We start from the raw sequence: 17032 nt of genomic DNA, 5'->3' as shown, positions 1-17032 counted from the left end.
CGGGCGGTTGGGGAGGAAGGACCGGTGCATCTGCTGGGACGCGTGGGCTGTGCATGCCGCAGTGGTCAGCAGAGCCTTGGCGCTGCCCCGGAGCCACCGCCCCTACCCTCCGCTCTGCAGGGAGGCGCGAGGGCTTTGGGTGTGACTGGTCCATTGTAAGCTGTGTGTCCGCAGTCACGAGGACAAACCAGCTGGGACCCAGTATCTTGTCACCGTTTGACAGCGTTAAAAACAGAAACCGTCCAGCCAAAGCCAGATCCCATGCACTCTGTGCTGTTTCCAGGTGCTCTTCTCTGCTCCCCACTCCCCGCACCCCCCATCCCCAAACCGCAGTTCCAGCCTCCAGGCAAGGCCGGCCCCAGGGCTGGCCTGTCCTCACCTGCCTGCCTCTGGGCAGGGTGGCTCGGGGCAGCTGGCCACTGCCCCACTGTGATCCTGGCTCCAGCCCTGCTGAGCAGGCTCAGGCTCCCATGCCCACCATGCCCCTCTGGCTCAGGCCCCGGCCTCTGGATCTGCATCCCAGACGGGCAGAGGGTGCGTGTGGGCCGCAGACCTGGGGCCCTCGGAGACGGAGAGCTGCCAGCACACGGCAACCCTGCTTCTCATGTCCCTCTGCCGCTGTAGGGAGGGTGCGCTCTCAGGTCGGTTCCCGGAAGGGCTCCCCTGCAAGGAGCCGGGCAAGGGCCTGAGTGTCCGCGGACTCTGCCAGGTGCCCTCGAGCGCACTGTGGGAGGGGCTGGGTCTCGAAGAGGGACACGTGTTTGTCTTCAGCAGGAAAGAAGCCCAGAAGTGCTGTGCACACAGAGCCAACCCTTTCCCTCACCTTGTTTCCAGGGAAACCGCGCCACCCCTGCCCCAGTCCTGAGGCCCGGAACCCAGCGGAGGGGCCTGAGACACCCTCGGAGCGGGGCCCTCCTTTGAAACAGCTGCAGCCCCACCTCACAACTCAGGTAACTGTCACCTCAGAAACATATTTTCAACAACTGCGACGAATTTCTTCTTTTTTAAGATTTTATTTATTTTTAGAGAGGGGGAAGGGGGGGAAGGAGAGGGAGAGAAACATCAGTGTGTGGTTGCCTCTCACACACCCCCTACTGGGGACCTGGCCCTCAACCGAGGCCTGTGCCCCGACTGGGAATCGAACCGGCGACCTTTCAGTTAGCAGGCCCGTGCTCAATCCACTGAGTGGCACCAGCCAGGGCCTGATTTCTTAAGTGTTCAGTTTCCATTCCAGAAACGACAGTTCACACCACGCAGAATCTGCAAAGCCTCCAGTTTTCAGTGCCGAAATGTGCTCACTGTAGTGTTTCCTTCTGCTTCCTGCTGGGTCTGAAATCACAGATGTATGGGACACGTGTTCTGTAGCTTCACCCACGTGGGGTCGTTGTTCTATCTTTACCGATGTGAGCAGGTTTAAAAGGGCGTCTTGTCAAAACTTCTTTATCTTGAGTGGTATTAAGCTTTCTACTGTATTCACTGGTATCTGTTTCTCCTTGTGCGGGTTATTTATATACGTGCTCTGAAGATTTCTCCGCTGGTGTGTTTGTACTTGTTAATTTGTAAGAGTTCTTTGTATATTAAGGAAGTTGCCACTTTTCTGTTAAACATCTTTCTCAAACTTGTCATTTGCCTTTTAAATTGTCAAGTTTTCAGTCCACAGATAACTTTCTGAGGACCCTAACGAGGTCCTCTGACGGTTTGTTCTCTGTGCTGAGTTTGGGAAAGCGGTCGCCCAGTCCGCCAGTGGTTTGTTCCACTGCTTGTCACTGGTTCTGAACTAACGTGTGCACCACGTGCTAAAGGTCTGTTCTCTCGCTGGCGTTTGTTCTTTTAATTAATGTCTAAAGTTCCGAATAATGTTAACTTCACACAAAGTTACGAGACTAGTGCAGCCCTCCGCGGTGTGGCTCAGCGGGGTGGGGCCGTCCTGCAGTCGGCTCCGGTCCCGGCGCACGCCTGGGTCGCAGGCTCGGTCCCCGAGCCGGTCAGGGTGTGCGCGAGAGGCTCCTCTCTCAATGCTCCTCTCTCACATCGACGTTTCTCCCCCTCTCGCTAAAATTAATAAAATCTGTTTAAAAAGTCACGGCGCACACACCTGTCACCTAGACTCACCGGACGCCAACTTCCTGCTCTACTTCTCCGTCGACTCCTCTCCCCCTGCACCTTCCTCCCACTTCAGAGAGAGGTGGCAGGCACACAGACAGACAGACAGGCAGACCGCTTATCCCCGGGCCAGTGAGCGCGAGTCCCGGACGTCGAGCTGCCCTGCGTCTGAGAGCAGGGGTAGCCCTGGCATGCAGACAGCCCCCAGGAACTGCCACCTCCCGGAGACGCGCACTCCGCCGGTGCAGCCCCGGACTTAATGCGCCTGTGCCCGGGTTCTGCCGGCCGCCTCTTCTAAGCCACTCTCAGCCTCCAGCCAGTCCACGCCGCGTGCACAAGTGTGAGCACATGAGTGTGTGCGTGTGTGTGTGCGTGCCTCCTTCGACCCGGAGCTGGCCCTGCCCCTGCCGCCTCCCCAAGCACAGATGGCTAGGAAAGCGTGTGGGGCTGGTGTGCCACACGGTCAGGTCGCGCTGGGCGGCCGGGAAGCCTGTGTCCTGCTTCAGCAGGGAATGGGTCTTGGCGCCGACCCTTCTCTGCCGGACGTCCTGTGGACATCGGTGTGTGACTGTCTCTCCAGCTTGCTCAGAGTGAACCAAAATCAGAGAGAGCCAGGTGGCAGGCGGCCTGCTCTGCCACGCGGTGCCAGGAGGTCCAAGTTCCCGCTCAGGCAGTGGAGCGAGGGTGGGGCTGGGCAGCTACCTGCTTGGCTGGGGGCGGGGCGCTGGGTTGGGGGCTCCGTTGGTCCTGGCTGGTGGACCCCAGCCTACTCCTCCCTTTGGGCTTGTGACCAGGCAGAGTAAGTCCCTCGTACCAGTGACCTTGGAGTGTCCCCTCCCGGCCTCGAGGGGAAGCTCAGTAACAGGATCTGTTGATGACCCACACATGCTGGCCTCCTTTTGCAGGTGTTTCCACGGCAGGACTGGAAGAACCCCGCCGAGGGACGTGCTGGAGAGACCCCGCCCCACCAGGCACCCGCGGTCCGCAGAAATGACGCTCCCCTTGGCCCTGTGGCGGGCACAGCGGGGCTGGGGCAGGTACGCAGGCCCCGGAGCGCTGGGTGTACCCGCAGCATCGTGGACGCAGCGCTGGGCACCTCAGGAGAGGGCCATGGCCCCGAGTGGCCGTCGTCTCGGGGGCCGGGCACTGCGTGAGGGTGGTGGCGGGCTGCGGAGAGCCAGGGCAAGGTCCAGTCCGAGCGCTGGGGCGGGGCCGGCCATCGGGGCCCTGCCCGGCTCGTGCGCAGCCGTAGACTAGGGCCTCCGGCGTGCTGCAGCTGCAGACCACAACCCCGCCCTGACGCTTTTGCTCGGCCACCCCAGCTGTGGGCTCAGAGGGACCTGGCTGCCTCCCCAGATCTCTCTCCTGGCCCTTGAGGTCCCACTGTCTTGTCACCTTCCCAAAGGGGGTCAGGGAGCCCTGTTGTTCCCTCTGTGTTGGAGAGAGGCTGGCTCTCAAGGATAACTCTGTCTTTTCTAACTTTTATAGAAGCCACACAAAATCTCCACAGTGACTTGCAAGTCAACGAATCAGAAGGAAAACCGGTCCCCTGAGCCACGGCAGGCTCACGGGCTCCTCCAGGGCAGTGGCCACCACACCCAGAGATCTTCCTCACTTGCCAGCAGCTCCCTCCAGGACACCTGGAAGTTACTCGATCTGGGGTCCAGCCCCTCCGGCCTCGCCTCCCAGGACGACTCAACCCCACTGGGTGAGAACATGCGTCCGGGACCGCTGCCGTGGGGCTGCCGGGGGGCTGTGGATGGCGGTGATTGTGGTGGCGGCCTCAGCCAGGCCGGCGGGCCACCAGGGCTCTCCGTGCGTCCTGAGTATTTGAGCTGCGTGGTTGTGTTACCTGTCGGACATTTCTGCTTGGTTTTAGGCTCTTGCCAGCCCTTGCGGGTTAGGAGGAGCTCCAGGCGAGACACAGACACATTTGCATTTACGGTGCAGGGCGGCGCGGGGATGGGTGTCCAGGAAAAGCGGCCACGGGACAGTTCAGCAGTTTCTGGCATCGGCATATAGTCACACTTTGGCTTGTACAGCAGGAAACTTCGCAGAATGGCACTAAGTGCTTGGTTTTGAGGTGGGACCAGAGCCGCCCCGGCTCCCCACTGACGTCCTCCATCCCTCCCTGGTGTGCACACTCGGCACCTTGGCCCACCTGGCCAGGGCTGCTGTCCTCACTCAGGACAGGGACCCGGGGTCCAGACTGCCCTGCCGCGCCCCAGACCTGGACCTCGGGGTCAGCACTGCCCCTCCTCTTCCCTCTGGGACCCGCAGTCTGAGGGTTTGAAGCACGTGCCCTACGACTCCCCCCACCCCCCTGCCGGTTTTTGCGACAGCTGCAGCCACCCTGGCCAGGCCAGGCTGTGTGTTTCCAACTGCAGTGGCTCCAGCTCCCTTCCGCCCCTCCCGCCACTCCTACAACCCCAGCTGTGCCGTGGACCCCTGTGCCGTGGGGCCGCCCCAGCACCAGCTCCCGTAGGTCACTGTGTCTCATCTATCTTGATTCTGTTGTCTGCTGGGAGAATGTGGGTGGGGCATCGTCCCTGATCCTTGACCCCTGGCCTGCAGGGCAGGCTCACAATGTGGGGGCAGGGGTGGGGGGACAGGTGTGCAGGGAGAGGGCTGGAAGGGGCAATCAGGGCTCCAGATTCTCAAAGTGTGAGGTTAGGAAAGCTGCCAAGCACTTCAAAGGGGCGAGGTTTGAAAAGGCAGACCAGTCCCGGACGCAGTGTTGAATGGGTAATGGCAGCTGCACTCCCCAGACTGAGGGAACCAGTTAGTGTGACTCTACACGACGTGCGGACCGAGCTTCTCTTGAAGCTGAAACAGGGGACTTTCAAGTTGCAGAGCAATAGGACGCAGGTGGGAGGTGAGAGCAAGACCCTGCTCTGGGGCTCTGGGAGACGGCTGGCGTCATCCAGGCAGGCATTGTCCAGCCGTGTGCTGGCAGCGCCGTGGGGTGGGGTCGGGAGCAGCACAGCCCCTCCTGGGAGGTGGCCCCCCAGTGGTTCTTAAGGAGCCTGGAGGGCAGCCCCCTTCCTGTCCACGCCCTCCGGGGGAGCCTGCGGAGGGACGGGCTTGGGACCAAACCTGGAAGCCCTCAGCAGTGGAAAGGAGTGCTCACGAGTGACTAAAAGACTAACCTGAGGTGTGACTGAAACATCACACCTGTGGCCCTGGCCGGGTGGCTCAGCGGGCTGGGCCTGGCCCCGCAAGGCGAGGGGTCACGGGTTTAGTCCCTGGCCAGGGCACAGGCCTGGGTGGATGGCTCAATCCCTGGCTGGCGCTCGTAGGAGAGGCAACCGATCAGCGTTTCTCTCCCTCTCTTCCTCCCTCCCTTGCCCTCTCTCTAAAAATAAATAAATAAATATCTTTTTAAAAAAATCCTTGGGTAAGGGTTTTCTAAAAAGCACAAATATCTAAGATAATTCTTTCCTTGACCTCCAAAATAATCAAACTGGAAAGACGTTGTTTTTAACCTGTCCCCTTACTGCCGTAAGTACAGAAAGATGCTCTTAAGCAACAACAGCGGCCAGGGTCCAGTGCTGCAGCTCTGACGCGCCTGGGAAGCAGCCAGCCGCTGGGGGCCTCCGCCAGGGGCCAGGGGGCAGGCGCTCGGCCTTCTGGGAGTGCAGCGTCCTGCGGGTGTGGGGCGCCCACTGGAGCAAAGGGAGCCCCAGCCTCCTCCTGCCAGGGGAGACTCTTCCTCGCTGCTGAGGAAGAAACGGGATAGCGTGGAGGCTTTGAGGGGAGGAGTGAGCCAGGCCTCCCTCCTCCCTCCCTCTCCCTCCCGCTTCCATCCCTGCCCCCCACCCCCATTGAAAGGGTGTCTCTCTGCTGTCCCTGCACCCTGGCGGCCAGCCGCGGAGTACACTTCCGCCTGCGCTGCTTCCTCCCTCCTGCTCTGCAAGGTGCTCGCTGAGCTGGCTCTCTCGTCCACCCCTCCCCCCAGCTTCTCTTTTCTCGCCTGTCTCCTAAGTGAAAGGTGGGATTCCATTACTGGTTTAACTTTCCGTTTTTATTTGTTTTATTTTCTGTCAACATTATTTAGTGAACTCTTTTTTCTTTTTCATTGGTTCAGTTGGGGTGACCCTGGTGGACACGGCCAGGTCACGCTGGCCCCAGGGGCACAGTCCTCCGGCGTGTCACTTGGGTGCAGTGTGCTCGCCACCGCGCTTCAGCATTTACACCGCGAGGGCACCGAGTGCCCTTTTCAGGGACGACCACGAAAGCCAGCGACACCAGGCAGTGTGTGCTCCCTGTGAGTTTGGAAAGTCAGGGCGCAGCAATGGGGACGAGTCTCTCAGGGGACAGCCACCCAGGCCCTGGGCAGGGACCAGGTGGGGCGGGGGACTGGACACCCACTTCTACAAAAAAAAAAAAGGAATCTGAAGAGTTTTTAAAGAGGGCAGCACGGCAGAAAGCCAGCGCCGGCTGGGCCTAGTGCCTCCTTGGCGCCTGCGCTGCACCTGTGCAGGGCACTGGCTCCCTCCTGTAACAAGTGCCACCGAATGCCACCAGCCGCAAGTGAGGAAGCCGAGGCCTGGGCCCCCAATGACTGCCCCAGGCCGCGGAGCACACAGCCAGGAGTCCCAAGTCACCACCTCCGTTCCACCCCTGGAGTTCCAGGGGGCACAGTGTGGGGAGCGGGGAGGGCCAGGGTTGTCAAAGAGTCAGGCGGATGCAGCAGGAAGCTTGGAGGAGCGTCACCACCAGGGCACCGCCTGGCAGAGGGCCACCGCCCTGACAGCGGTCTCACCCCTGAGCCCGCCACCCCACACCGGCCAAGGGGAACAGAGAGGTCTGCCAGCGCCGACGGGCTCACTGTTAGTGCTGGGCTTTCTCTTCACGTCACATCTTCGTCTTTTGGCAATTGCAGCAGTTTCTCCTGAAGCAGGTACATCTGTCCTTTAGAGAGGGCGTAAAACCAGTGTTTGAAGTGACCAGACAAGGACCCTCCCTGCCGACCAAGACACAGCCGCACCCTGCAAAGTGACGGGGGAAGTTGAGCCACATTCACGACGTCTGACACCCGGGTCCAGACGGAGAGCCGGCTGCAGACAGGACGTTCAGGGAGCTCTCATGGCCAGACTCAAGGATTTTTAAAGAACACGCACGAAATGAGAAGAATTTAAAATGTACGAAACAAACCCACCAAACCTTTGGCGACGCGAAGCCCAGTATCAGCTGAAGAACGCGCGGGGTGCTGGGACCAGGAGCAGGGAAGGGTGCCAGCACCCCCAGAAAGGTGCCCCAGGGGACCAGGCCGAGTGTGTCTGTTCAGCAGGATGGGAGAAGAGCCCCGGCCGGCGCGGCTCAGCGGATCGAGTGCCAGCCTGCGAAGGGAAGGGTTGCTGCTTTGATCCCCAGTCAGGGCACTCGCCCGGGGTTGCAGCACCAGGTCCCCGGTGTTGGGTGCAGGAGAGGCAGCCACCCATTGATGTTTCTCCCTCACTTCCCCCCTCTCTAAAAACAATTAAAACCTTTAAGAAGGAAAGGAAGGAAGGTAGGAAGGAGAAGGAGGGGGTAGAAAAGTATCTGAAGGAATCATGGCCCATTTTTTTCTAAATTTGATGAAAACTCAACTCAGAGACCCAAGAAGTTTAACTCCTCCACACAGTGGGACAGACGCCCGCCCGCCTCCCAGGCGGCCTTGTGATCGAAGTTCTGAAAACCAGTGAAAGAGATAAAACCTTCAAAGCGGCCAAAGAAAAACGAAAGACACGTTAAGCGGAGGCGAATGCAGTAAAAACCGCGGCGGGCCTCTCTCCAGAAGCGGCGGAGAGAAAGCCGTCACGCAGAACTCTACATGTAGCACACGCTTCTCAAAAACGAAGGCAAAACGAAACTTGTGGAGACGGAGCTGACAGAGCCCATCACCGACAGACTCCACACAGGGTGCTCTTTGGCTGACGGAGAACAACACGGGGTGGGGTGCCGGTAAAGGGCCAGGACACGCACATTTTTCTTTGAAAAATAGCGGACTGTTCAATCGTTCTGTTTCAGTCCTCACTCGAGGACGTGTTTCCATTGCTGTGTTAGAGAGAGAGGAAGGGAAAGAAACGTCGATGTGAGAGACAGGTGTCCGTTGGTCACCTCCTGGCCACACCCTGGCCCGGAGGACACATGTACGGGCCCTGACTGAACCCGCCCCTTTCAGCTGTGGGACGATGCTCCCACCCACCGAGCCCCTGCCTGCCAGGACCACAGACCGTCTGCAGCGCAGGTGCTGGCAGCGTGCGCCGGCCGGTGGGGGAGGCACACTGCAGAAGCTCTGACGGGGGCGGGGGGGGGGGGGGGGGGGGGCGGTGTCAAACCAGGAGCTGTGTTGAAGTAGGAAGTGAGAACAACCTAGTGAGGAGAATCATTGGAAACCGACCACGGAGATCAAAACATTACCCGTAATCGTCTAAATGTCTCATTCAAACACTGGCCGGGAGCCAGCTGGGGGCCCCAGGGATGTGATGGTGCAGCAGCATGTCTGCCATCAAACCTCGGGGGGTCCAGGTCGAGGACGTCATTCTGCGCTTGGGGTGCCGGCAGGTTCTGGCGACGCGGGCGCAGTGCAGGGGCCGAGGGAGGCCTTCCCCCGCTTCACCGCTGTCAGCCTGGAAGAAAGAGCTCCTCGCTTCTCGTGTAAACTCTCCCCTGGTGGAGGCTGCTCCATCACGTTCTCTTCAGGCATCTTTCCAAATCTGTGAGTGCAGCGCGCCAACCAAGCAGCCGAGGCCCCACCGCAGGGCGACGAGGGGACGTCCCATCTGGAAGCCGTGACCAGTGGTCAGGCAGTGATGCAGACACCGGCCCGCAGTGTCGGTGGCATTGTGGCTGAGACGAGACAAATTCACACGGGCTACCGAGTCCTGTGGAGGAAAAGGGACGCCTCTGCCACTCTCTCAAGGGGAGAGCGCCCCAACCCTCGCCTGGACAGGCTTTTATTGGCTTTCTAATAGTGTACATCAAAGAAGGTTCTCATTCATCATGCTCAGGTTTGCTTTAGGTAATTACTTTTTACAGATAGCAATGGAAAGAATGTTACTGATTATTTCCTACAGATTAACAAGGAAAAAATGTTGCAAATGCAAGGGAACGATAAGAGTGATTGGTCTGGTTACACTTCAGTCCTTGGGAGAATTAGCACAGACTGCAGGAAGTTACTTTAAGGATGTGCAGTAAGCATTTGCTGCCTCAGCTCAGGGGGAGGGAGTTATAGCGAGAGCAAGTCTCAGAGCAGCCCAGGTACAATGCAGGCCTGATTTCCCACGGGAGCCCTGATCTGCAGGTTTGGCATCCTGCGTGCTGACACGTGCCCATGGGCTTTCCAACAGGGCTGGGCTACATTGCCATTCCATAAGAATAGGTTCCTTATAATTCTCCTCTTGTTTTTAGTTAGGACCACTATAGATCCCATGAAGTGTGCTACTTGCTGGTCTCTCACCTGACCCTGGGGAAATAATTTGCAAATGCATCGAAGTACACAAAGCATTATTGGAATCAGTGACCAACCGGCGGCTCTGAAGACCCACATTCTCAGGTTGAGTCCATCAGACCAATTTTGGGGGTCTAGCCGGCTGAGAGTATCACGGAGGGTCTGCAAAACCTCCTGCTTAGTCAAGCGTTGAATGTCCTGCAGCTGCTGATGTAATTCTGGCTGCAGTTTATCAATTTGTCCCCTTAAGTTGGTAGAAAAAGCCCCTCTTTGGCGACGTTGAATACCACTCCAGGAGTACTGGCTGGAATTCCACTTCAGGGAGGGACACACGGCTCGGAGAGTCCAGGACCACGAGAGTCCAATAGGGTGGAGGTGGGTCGCGGCCAGGGAAGCCTTTTCTGTGGTATGGCTTTGCCCTCTTCGCCGGCAGCTCCAAAGGTCGTTCTGGAGAGTAAACACAAGCAAACCCTCTTCCCCGAGTCAATAGTTCAGCTGGGCCTTTCCAGCTTCCTGCCCTTGACGGGTCTTTGTACAAGACCAAGGGGTGTGGGCCTGTTTTGCACAAAGTGTGTGTCTATGGGTGACTTTAAATTATCATCACAATTCAAAAAATTTTATGTATATGTTGCTAGCGTGGTGAAATTCCTGGGGGGCGTTTTCTGACTCCCCCTTTTTTGTTTGTTTGATAATGTTTGGAAGGTCTGGTGAGCTCTTCCAACAATTGCTTGGCCTGTAGGATTACAGGGCATACCTGTTTTATGCCGAATTCCTTTTCTTCTAAGAAAGCCGGGAGGGTTTGTGCAGCATGTCCTGGTCCGTTGCCAGTCTTGATTTCTCGCGGACGGCCTAGGTGGCTGAAGGCCTTGAGCTCTAACATTCTTTGCTGACTCCCCGGTGAGGGGAGGGGCCTGTGGAGCACCTGAGTTAGCATCTGCTTGGAAAGACAGGACCCCTGCTGTTTCTGCAAACTGCCAGGAGTTTGAGCAGCGAATTAATTCCTCTGTTGTTCTCAGGACCTGGTAGTTTCTAGGTCTAGGAGTAACATCTGTTTGCCAAATCATTCGAGGTTGCAGCCCTCTGGGGTTAACACTGAGAGCAGGGTGAATTGCATTCCCCAGCGTGAGGAGGTCTCTGCCCCAGATATTAAGTGGGGCGGGGAGGACGTAAGGCTGAATTCGTCCGACTTGCCCATTTGGACCCAAACATTTAAGAATCTATATACTTTTGCAGGGCTGAGAAATGCCCTCTATTCCAGTTATAGAAATGTAAACAAAATAGAAATCCTTTTTCAAAACTAAGTACGCCGGCAGCCTCCCAAAGCGCAGGGGCTGTCGTCCCTTACCTCAGGGACGACCTGGGTGGAACTCCCCTTCATGATGTGCTGTCTGCGCCAGTTCTAGGTCTGCTGCTAGGCGCCGGCTCCTGCGGGTAGGGACCGAGCCCAACGCTGGGCTCCAGGAAAGGTTGCTCCTGTATGTATGGGGAGGAGGGGAGGGAAGGAGGACCAACCCTGCCCTCCACTGCTGCCACCCGTCGGGGGTGGAGAGATTCAGCCCTGCCACACCTCAAGTGTGGACACGCTGGCATCCGGGCTGGGCACCCCGGGCACGGCCGTGAAGCCCACCGCAGCAGGGGCGACCCACGGGAAGGGCCCGGCAGGCGTCCAGAGTCTCAGCTGCCACCGTCCCACAGGCCCCTTCTTCCGTCTAAGCTTTCTTGATTACGAGGGCTTCTCCGCCCTGCTTTTCCCCATATTTCCAAACCTGAAGATCCCTTAGCAGGGAGACATCCAGCAGCCTTAAAAAGCTGCTGAATTAGCTTAAAACATTGCTCTTGTTCCTTAGAGAGCCTGTTCCCCATGGTTGAGGATTTCTAGAAACCTTTCAAGAAAATTTTTTAACAAATAAAAGAACCTTTTCTGAAATTCCTGCTGCCGCATGTGTGGGGATTACAAAACCAGTTTCAATTTTGCTTTCACTCTGCCTGCACCTTTAAGTCCGGTTTCTCGCTAGTGAGGAGAGTGTAGTGGGTCGAAATGTGCTGCTGGTGGAAGACAGCCAGGGAGAGGGTACCAGACTTTCCAAGTCCCCTAACCCTGCTTACGGGTCTCAGGTCCTCCCCAGGTGTTTAGAACTGTGAGGATGGGGCTCGAAGCGCTAGGTGACCAGCCTTTATATCACACTTCCCCAGATGGGCCAGAAGTAGATTAGGTGATGTCGGAGGTCCCTCCATCTTGGGAATTGACCCCAGCCACCCTCGCAGGGTTCCGACTCACGTGCGAACACCTGATTTCCTGGGCCGAGGGGAGGAAGCACCTTTGGTCTTCGGAGCTTGGCAAATGCCAAAAGCGCTCATACAAAACCCGTGACTAACACTAAATTCTTCTGGAAAGCGATCTTTGGAGCCCGATCGAAACCAAAACACTCATTCCCTATCCGCTTTTCCTTATGCAGGCGGATGGAGCAAAAAGGCAAAATTGAAAGGACCGCAAGAGGCGGCTGGAAAGAATTTGCTGAGATGCTTTTAAAATATCCCTGTAACTAGTTGCTGTTTTTAAAGCTGATTAAAGGGAAAGTGTTTGCTCTTTCTCCCAAGCCTAGACCTACTTGGGGGTTGTGCCGCGGGGGTGGGCTTGTGAGTGTTTCCACAGTGTGCCTCTCGTTGCGTGGACTTTTGCTTGCGGCTGGCGGGAAACCTAGTGTTCTGTCCCGGTCCACATCCATCTTATCCTCTCATGGGTGTCTTCAAGCTGCGAGCGCCCTTGTAGCTTTTAACTGCTCGACCCGTGCCCGCAAGACCGCGGCAGATGCTTGGGAGAGAGAGCAAGGCTCCTGCTTACTAAAGAGGGTACAGTTGCAAAGCGGTCGCGAGAGAGGGCGACCTGGGAAGGAAACCCTTTTCCTCTGAAATCCAACACACCCTACAACCTTCCCGAAAAGCACTCGGTGTCGGCCCTTACCTGGGCTGGTGGGCACACTCGACCAAGTTGGTGTGTTGACCACGACTGCAGCTTGGAGCCCTGGGTCCCTGTTTCAGGCACCAGCTGATGCGGATCCCGGCCCGCAGTGTCGGTGGCATTGTGGCTGAGACGAGACAAATTCACACGGGCTACCGAGTCCTGTGGAGGAAAAGGGACGCCTCCGCCACTCTCTCAAGGGGAGAGCGCCCCAACCCTCGCCTGGACAGGCTTTTATTGGCTTTCTAATCGTGTACATCAAAGAAGGTTCTCATTCATCATGCTCAGGTTTGCTTTAGGTAATTACTTTTTACAGATAGCAATGGAAAGAATGTTACTGATTACTTCCTACAGATTAACAAGGAAAAAATGTTGCAAATGCAAGGGAACGATAAGAGTAATTGGTCTGGTTACACTTCAGTCCTTGGGAGAATTAGCACAGACTGCAGGAAGTTACTTTAAGGATGTGCAGTAAGCATTTGCTGCCTCAGCTCAGGGTGAGGGAGTTATAGCGAGAGCAAGTCACAGAGCAGCCCAGGTACAATGCAGGCCTGATTTCCCACGGGAGCCCCGATCTGCGGGTTTGGCATCCTGCGTGCCGACACGTGCCCATGGGCTTTCCCATAGGGCTGAGCTACATTTGCCATTCCACGCAGATAGGTTCCCTATAAGGCAGCACTGCGGCCGGCCCCGTGGATGGGGCACGTCCTGCCACACATGGGCGACATAGCAGCCAGCGGCAAGCCCTGCCCCAGGAGCAAAGCCTCTTCCCAGCCAGCCACAGAGTCCTCATGGGCTCAGCTGCCTGCCTCCTGAACGGACCTCGCCCTCCTTTTTCTGAGGTGCATAGAGACGGGACCCCCACCCACGGTCCCCTCTGGAGGGCTAGTCCCTCCGCATCCTTGACCTTCACACCAACTGCGTGTGTGATCCACGCACCGTCACAGCAGATAAAACTGTCCTGTCACACGGCCAAGGGCTGGCCTTGCACAGAAACACCCTGGCCACTCCCCAGGGGGGCGGCAGACCGCCCATTTCCTCCAGGGGACAGTGAGGGCCTCCAGGGCCAGCCCTTCTCCCTGGGCGTGCCCACGCTGCCAGGGCACCTCATCACCTCCCTGCAGCGCCGGCTGCCTCGGCCAAGGGGTGCCTCTTCCAGGACCGTGCGTCCTGACTGAGTGCAGCTTCTGGACGAAAGCTCATTCTTAAAGTGTGGTTGTGAGGATGCAGCAGCCCTGGGGCCCACCGACCCATCCATCGCCTTTCTGGGTGGTGAGCAGTGTGTGGCCACAGGGGTGAGGCTGAGTGTGCGAATGGGTCCGCTGGGCGCCCAGGGCTCTCTGAGGGTGTCCCTGACCCTTCCATAGTGCCACCCCGCGCGGCGAAGCCCAGTGTCCCTGCTCGGCTTCGCACAGCCATTCGGCAAGGCAGGTCTAATGCTGGTTTAAAGACGCCACCGCAAACACCCAGCACGGAGGGCTCTCCGAGGCTTTGGCCGGCGGCAGGTCCGCACCCCATCTGTGCCCTTGCCCAGCAGTGACCCCTGCCTTGGTCTGTCGGCCTCAGGCTTGTGGCAGTGGCGCTGTGCCATCCCCTGCCTAGGACTCTGCACTGCTCACCACCGCGGCCCAGGCCGGCGCACTGGGCCGCACATCAGCCACACAGCTGGATGCCTGGGCGCCTTCACGCCCCACCCCCGAGCCCCTCGCTCTTTCTGCATAGAGGACTGACGTGGATTCGCTGTCCACCTCCGGCTGCAGGATGGTGATGCACTTGCAGTACCTGCCCGATGGGGTTCGCACCCGCTTCTGCGCTGCCTCCGCAGCCCCACTTGCAGCTTCGCCGGCCCGCAGGCCCCTGTGTTGCCCTCACCTGCTTTGGGAATAAAAAGGGCGGAGCAGCTTCTGCTCTTTTTCCACCTTTCTGAATAACAAGTAAGGCGGAAGCGGGCTGTTCTCTGCCATTTTGGCTGCTCTGGAAGTTCTGCGGGAGCAGCCACGCCGCCTCCTGAGTGGGGGGGGGTGGTGGCGGGGGTCCCGGGAAGGGAGGGGTGTGGTCTCTGTCCCGGCTCCCCACACAGCAGCCGGACGTGTGAAATGCCGTTTGTTGGGTGCAGGTTTCGGAATTCCCCGTGTTGTCTAGGCCTCGTGAACTTTCGAGTGAATAGCTCTGTATGCCACGCGGTTCTGCCTGGCCACTCCCCGCCCTGCCCCTTTGCCTTCCCCTGCTCCGGGCAGGCTTACTCATGGCCACACACCGCAGGCGGGGTTCTGTTCGTTTTCTGGGGGTTTTCATTCCATTGAAGTTTGCCTTTATGATTTCCTCGTTTCTTGTTCTGGTACGTTCATCCCAGCTTCTCAGGCTGGAGGTGGTCACCTCCATGTGGCCACGGTGTCTCCTGACCAGTGGCAGCCGAGTCCTGCACATTCAGCCCGAAACGTCCCTGGCTCATCTACAGCCTCCTGTACCACCCACGTTATTCCGCGAGAAGTCGGGCGGCCTCCAGACGGAGGCGATTTGAGGAGGTTTGGTGTTGGCTTCCACGTCGATTCCTTCTGTGTGGAACGGACTGAGACGTGCTCCGTGCCTGGCACGGCCGGGTCTCTGCTGGCTCCCTCATCCGACGGCAGGCACCGACCCGCGGGTTCCGCCTCCGCCATCTCGGGGACGCAGGCTGCAGCCCCGCGGGCAGGTGGGGCCCTCGCCAGTCCCCGCAGCGGCTGGTAGAGACTGAGCCGGCACAGACCGCTCTGCCTCTGGCGACACCTTCGGCCTAATTCCATTTCATTCATTTCCAGCCCCACGTGTCTTTCACCCAATGTCAGGTCTGTTCTTTTTCTAAGACCCAATCGGAGAATTTTGTGTCCGTTTAACTCACTTATACTCACGGAACTCTGATCTACTGGAGCTCATTCTCCTCAACTATTTATTTTCTGTGTATTTACTTCCTGGCCCGTCCTGCGTCGCCTGGCGCTGGGCCTGTCCTTCACTGCTCCAGCCTCTGCCTCTGGCGTCCCTTGTGCCGTCTGCTGGGCGTCCCCTCCAGACGCATCCCCTGAGAGCTGCAGGGCCGCGGCTGGGGAGTGAGAAGCTCACTCTGCGACTGAGTGACAGCGAGGGGCTTCCTGGGCCTGGCGTGTTTTCTGGGGCCAGGCAGCTGGAGCCAGGGGTCACGGCGGCAGGCTCTGACCCCATTGCACACCCACCAGGGTCCTGATACTTCAGACTTCACACCTGAGCAGGCGGGCACTTCGCACCCCAGAACTCACAGTGTGGCTTTAAATGTCCTGTGGACCCTGCTCCTGGAGGCCCCAGAGAGGCCACTGGCCTCCTGGCGAGCCTGGCCCCCAGGGGCCTGTCTGCAGGGTCCCAGCCACGTTGCTTTGCGCTCAGGCCAAGTCAAACAGGGAGCAGCAGAGACACTGGGAGCATCACCAGCCCCCCCTCTGGCCTGCTGGAGTCTGCGTGCACCTGCCCCCGCCATGGGCCTGACTGCCCTGGGGATCCAAAAGGACACCACCAGACCCCCAGAGAGGGATTTCATGGGGACCCTCTGGCCAGGGACGCTGTTCAGGGCACCCTGTGCAGGAAGGGCAGCCCTCCACCCCCACCCCGAGCGGCCACATTTCTGTGCGAAAGGAGAGTGTTGCCTCACCAGCAGCTGTCCTCTGGCCAAGGGGAGCAGAGAGCAGCCAGTGGCCGTGTGGCCTGCCGGGGGCACCGGCCAGGGTGTTGAGGACCCTGAAGGGCTGGGGGAGCCTGGAGCTGGAGCCGGCCTGGCTGACCCTGCGGTGCAGCCCCCACGGGTTCCCTTTGAAAATGTGTCTTTCCTGAATTTTCTCTCGCTTATCTAGGTTTCGGGCTTGGATCTCTGTGAACCCATAATCATAAAGGGGCTCAGGGTGAAGGTGAGGGGACGTGGGGTATTAAATGTGGGGCGTGCGGGGCTCCCCTGGATGCAGGAAGTCTCAGCAGAAACGAGGGCCATCAGCACAGGCAGGCTGTCGCCCCAAAGGAGGGAGGGCAGGGGAGACAGGCCAGGCTGAGGAGGCCTACTCCTGGGCCCCTCCCTAGCCTCGCAACAGCCGTCCAGAGCCCAGGCAGGCTGGAGGGCGACACAGACGGGGCTGGACGATGGCTCCAAGCCCACAGACAGCCAGGACCAGCACTGCCCCTTAGAGGACATTGGCCACCCCCACTCCACGCGGGTCCACAGGGTCCATCCCAGCTCCAGGCGCAGGCCCACGTGCTGGGCACTGTCTGCCCAGGGAGCTGCTCCCAGGAGGCGCTGGCAAGCTCAGTCCCGCTCGGGGCTCAGGGATGGGGCCTCAGCGTCTCCGGGACCAGCAGCAGCCCTGTGAGGAAGCAGAAGCAGCTTCGCCCTGTGCCCACAGTCTCCTGAGGCCAGCCCGGGCCGGGGCCGGGGCCAGAGGGGAAGCCTGGACTGGACTGGCCAAACAGGTTGGGGGAGAAGGAGAAGGCAAACCGGCCACTGGACGGAGCAGGGGCACAGCTCCGGCTGCTCGGGTGGGATG

General features: G+C 58.8%; 1 protein-coding gene across 7 annotated transcripts in view; it reads left to right on the top strand.

Annotated features, from left to right (window-relative positions):
• The window catches only part of CCDC57 (coiled-coil domain containing 57), a 56341-nt gene that overhangs the window by 37794 nt on the left and 1515 nt on the right, over positions 1-17032 (top strand). For 6 of the 7 annotated variants that reach the window (XM_053910851.2, XM_053910848.1, XM_053910852.2 and 3 more), the window contains 3 exons: positions 835-950; positions 3009-3140; positions 3592-3811. In XM_053910851.2, coding sequence (XP_053766826.1) covers positions 835-950; positions 3009-3140; positions 3592-3811 — 468 coding nt within the window. Of the gene's footprint in view, positions 1-834; positions 951-3008; positions 3141-3591; positions 3812-3982; positions 4978-17032 lie in introns of those variants that run through there. The other variant, XM_071219433.1, reaches the window with a different exon arrangement.

The sequence above is a fragment of the Desmodus rotundus genome, chromosome 9, assembly GCF_022682495.2.
Source record: "Desmodus rotundus isolate HL8 chromosome 9, HLdesRot8A.1, whole genome shotgun sequence".
Classification (NCBI taxonomy): Eukaryota; Metazoa; Chordata; class Mammalia; order Chiroptera; family Phyllostomidae; genus Desmodus; species Desmodus rotundus.
The sequence above is the reverse complement of the archived record's forward strand: the minus strand, read 5'-3'. Positions and strand labels throughout refer to the sequence as shown.